This window comes from Camelina sativa, chromosome 7, assembly GCF_000633955.1.
Source record: "Camelina sativa cultivar DH55 chromosome 7, Cs, whole genome shotgun sequence".
Lineage (NCBI taxonomy): Eukaryota > Viridiplantae > Streptophyta > Magnoliopsida > Brassicales > Brassicaceae > Camelina > Camelina sativa.
The window spans coordinates 498,657-502,600 of NC_025691.1; the positions used below are offsets into that span (position 1 = coordinate 498,657).

The 3,944-nt window shown below is 30.3% G+C and overlaps 1 protein-coding gene across 1 annotated transcript in view; it reads left to right on the forward strand.

The window, feature by feature from the left end:
* LOC109125369 overlaps nt 1-3,140 on the forward strand; it is a 7,608-nt gene extending 4,468 nt beyond the window's left edge. The window contains exon 3 of the mRNA XM_019226950.1: nt 2,839-3,140. Within this exon, the coding sequence (XP_019082495.1) occupies nt 2,839-3,140 (302 nt within the window). The remainder of the gene's footprint in view (nt 1-2,838) is intronic.

Consider the following 3,944-nt stretch of genomic DNA (forward strand, 5'->3'; position numbering starts at 1 on the left):
GATATGCTTTACAAGATCATGACTTACCAAAAAAATAAAAACGAAAATTAGATTTTTGCAAACGGCATGGGAAACATAATGGCATCATGACTCACCATGAAGAGGTCAGAGGTGGTAAATAAAATGTAAACAATTTGTTGTTTTAATTAAATATCTGGCTTTTATACATAATATAATACAGTACATACTACGTACGTACGTTTATACATGTGTAGAATTTGGAATATTTATAACGCGCATATACACATTTATATTACGTATGAATGGGGAATAATAAGTTTTACGAATGAATGGAGTAATTGATATTATTACAAAAGAGAAAATAATACTAGTAAGAAATAAAAAGCAAAAGACTGTAATTTACACAGGCTGTAAATAATACTAGTATTAATGAGCCTACGAGAGAGTGCACAGATTAGTCAAAAGAGAAAAATAAGTAAGAAATAAAAAGCAAAAGACTGTAATTTACACAGGCTGTAAACTCATAGTATTAATGAGCCAACGAGAGTGCACAGACTAGTCTATTGACATGTGTCTTCATCACAGGGAGAACAAAAAAAGCGAACCAATTACAACATTATTTTTAGCGTCTTTATTTTTATTGATATATATATTTTTTAGAGTGAATATTTTTTTTTGGATTTCTGCGTACAGAATAACAATTAAAAATTGTGGCCGAATACTATAGACACAGATTATAAATTTGTAACACAGAAAGATAACTTAAGCTAGAATATTTCTTAATTTCTCCAAGTACATCAAGATAAACCAACTAATAAACACTAGCGAATCTATACTAATATATACAAAGAGAGAGAAGAAGAAGAGATTTTTTTTTTCTTCTTTTTTTTTTTTTTTTATAACACCAGAAGAAGAAGATAAGAGATAAAACGGGCTTAAAACATATAGGAATACTATTTAATATACTTGAGCAATTGCCAAAAATTATCAGAAGAATCGATAAAGCAATCCCCGCCGCACACATGTTGGCCTTGGTAGCAAATTCTGTTGCCGTCGTGTAGTAGTAGTAGATGTAGACATAGGCGTTAAAGACCGCAAATGACAGGAAAAACCAGATGAGCTTAGCAGGATATCGGATGACTACTTCTTTCAGCGAGAAACCGGTTCCGTTGATTACCCTCAAGTAAGCCAGAAGACAAAGTACGCAAACGACGACGGCACCAACTGTCCAAAAAGCTTGTGGTCCGAACAGGTACCCGATCAAGAGGATTTCAGAAAAAACCCAAAATGAAAACAGGAAACCAACTGTGAACCGCAACGTTACCATCCCTCTTTCCACCCGCTGGATCTCTCCTTCTCCGTCCATCTTTTTGTGTTTTTTTTTTTCTCTTTTGTTTTCTCGCTCTTTCTCTCTCTCACTCAAAGATAGCAACAAAACTATAAATTGAGGGTATCAGGAGTACTGCGAGGGTTTCTGTTTTTTATACTATCACATACAATACTATCAAACTTAAGTGTTAAATTTAAATATTTAACATCCCACCTATCTGCAGGTTTTGGTGCTGGAAGGCCATTTTTATATGTATTTTTAAACTATACATAACATTTTGAAACTTAAGTCTAAATATGTTGTATTTGATAAGACAATTCTACTCATTTAAAATTTAAAACGTATATGTAAATAGAAGTTTTATGGCAGCCAACGCTAGAGACATTGGTAAATAAGTAGAACAACAACAATGGCAATGGCTTGGCCATTTCTTTATCTAACACACAAAAATATTGGTTGCTATGCTCGTAAATCATTATTATTGATCATATTCCCTTATAAATATTGTTTAGAAAAACAATGGACTTGTAGTCAAATATTTTTGATGCACTTTTAAACAGTACGCAATGAATCTTTTTATCGAAATAGTCAAACCATACCAGTATTTTCAACACATGTTGATTGCGTTTCAAGAATTGAGAAGTTTTGAATTTGTTTCTCTAAGGATGAAGCTATACGAATTTTATGCTAGTAAAAGACATGGCATTACGATGATATTATTTAGCAGATGACACAAAAAGAAAAAAGAACAAACAACGATTCAATTTCTCTTTTAGATGATATTTCTTTACCAATTAACTTTTTTACTACTGTCAAAAATGAAAAGGTGAAAGTTAAGTAATATCGATCAATTCTAGCCATAGCTCGATAAATGGGAGGGTTGTTACTTATTATTGTTTGGCACAAAAAAAACGTACAAATGAAAAAAAGATGAAGAAAGATAATGGACCGAACAGCTATAATGTGCCTTTAGGCCAAGTCCAATGGGATGGCAAAACTGTATAATAGGGTGAAAGTGATGATTTTTTTGTCTCCAACGACTGTCTATTTTACACTATAATAGTGTGATTCGTTTTACACCACTATATTTAGTGTTTTACTGTAGCGATGCCAAACACTATAATATTGTTTTTTTTTAAATGTTATTCTAATTTAAAATAACTTAGTTATAGTAAATTAAATATAAGTTTAGTATTATTATATAAGAATCTAGTTAAGTTTGTAATAAAATGTAATAAACCAAAACAGTTTTGTAGTTTTTAATCTTCATAATATAAATTATTAATTTGTAGAAAATATTAAAACTAATTAGTAATTTGATTGATAATATATATAATAAAATTCACCATCTTCTTCATGTTGGTTTGTTTGTGCTCTTTTCCCAAAATTCATCTTCTTTCGTTTTCAATATAAGCACGAGAGGCTGGATCACTTATAGAATTCAAATCAGCAAAATATTTTATTTTCTTCTTTCATTCTTACAACCTTGATCTTTTGCCTTTGAATTCCTTCCCTTTAGAAGAGCTTTTCGTAATAGCTTTGATAAGTTTATCATTTTGTCGGACCATCACGCTTATGGAGTAAAAAAGTATTACATGATATAATGACAACATGTATTATAATGCATAATATGATTATAGAAGATGAACGTGATATTGATGCAACAATTAAAGAACGGGTTGAAGTTCCGAGTGCAGAAGTTGAGATGACGAGTGATGATGATGCTCGATTTCAAGAATTTTTAGCTCGACATAGACAAATTAAAATTAAAGATCGAGAAGCTCATATTGAACTTCGAAATGCGTTAATAGAACATTTGTGGTCGGAGTATATTAATTCTGAAAATTAGTATGATGTAATTTGTTTTTATTATTTTTATTTTATCCTTTGTAATTTTATATTAATTAATAAATAAAAATTATTATATAATTCAGAACATCTTTATTTTAATAATATAATAATATAGAATAGTATTTTTAGTGTAATATTTGGTGTTGTGGTTAGAGATGAAATTTTATTTAGGGTTAAAAATACACCAAATATAGTGTTATTTCAGCGATATTATGGTTGGAGATGCCTTAGTCTGGAAGCGCTTCGTTAGCTCTTTCGTGCCAGTTAATAAATAATAAGCAGACAATGACATTCACCTTAAACTATACTATTAAACTCAAATCATATTATCTCATCTCTCACCTCTCGTGACGTGGGTCGTCGTGGAATATATAAGAAGATGACGGTTATTAGTATTGTTCATATTCCCTTATAAAATATAGCTTAGAAAAACAATGGAGAAAAATAAAATAGTATCTCAACCCAAAACAAAACCATGAAAACATCTAACACACTAAAAAGAAGAATACCAAACACTACTAATACTAGAAGAACGAAGTCAAAGTCTTGTATTTTAGTTTGGGTACTCTTCTCCGTCTCAATCCAATTTCTTCGACTCGTTTGTGGGTTCCACCACAAATTTGACTTTCACGGGGAAAACGAATACGTACGCAATTCTATGAAAGTTTGGAAAACACACTTTTTCGTGTATACAATTTCTTTCTTTACATTTTATTATTGTATTTTCTTTTCATCTTTTACAGTTATATGTATATAACATAATTATCATTACATGTGAACTATTTGGATAGTTTAACGATTA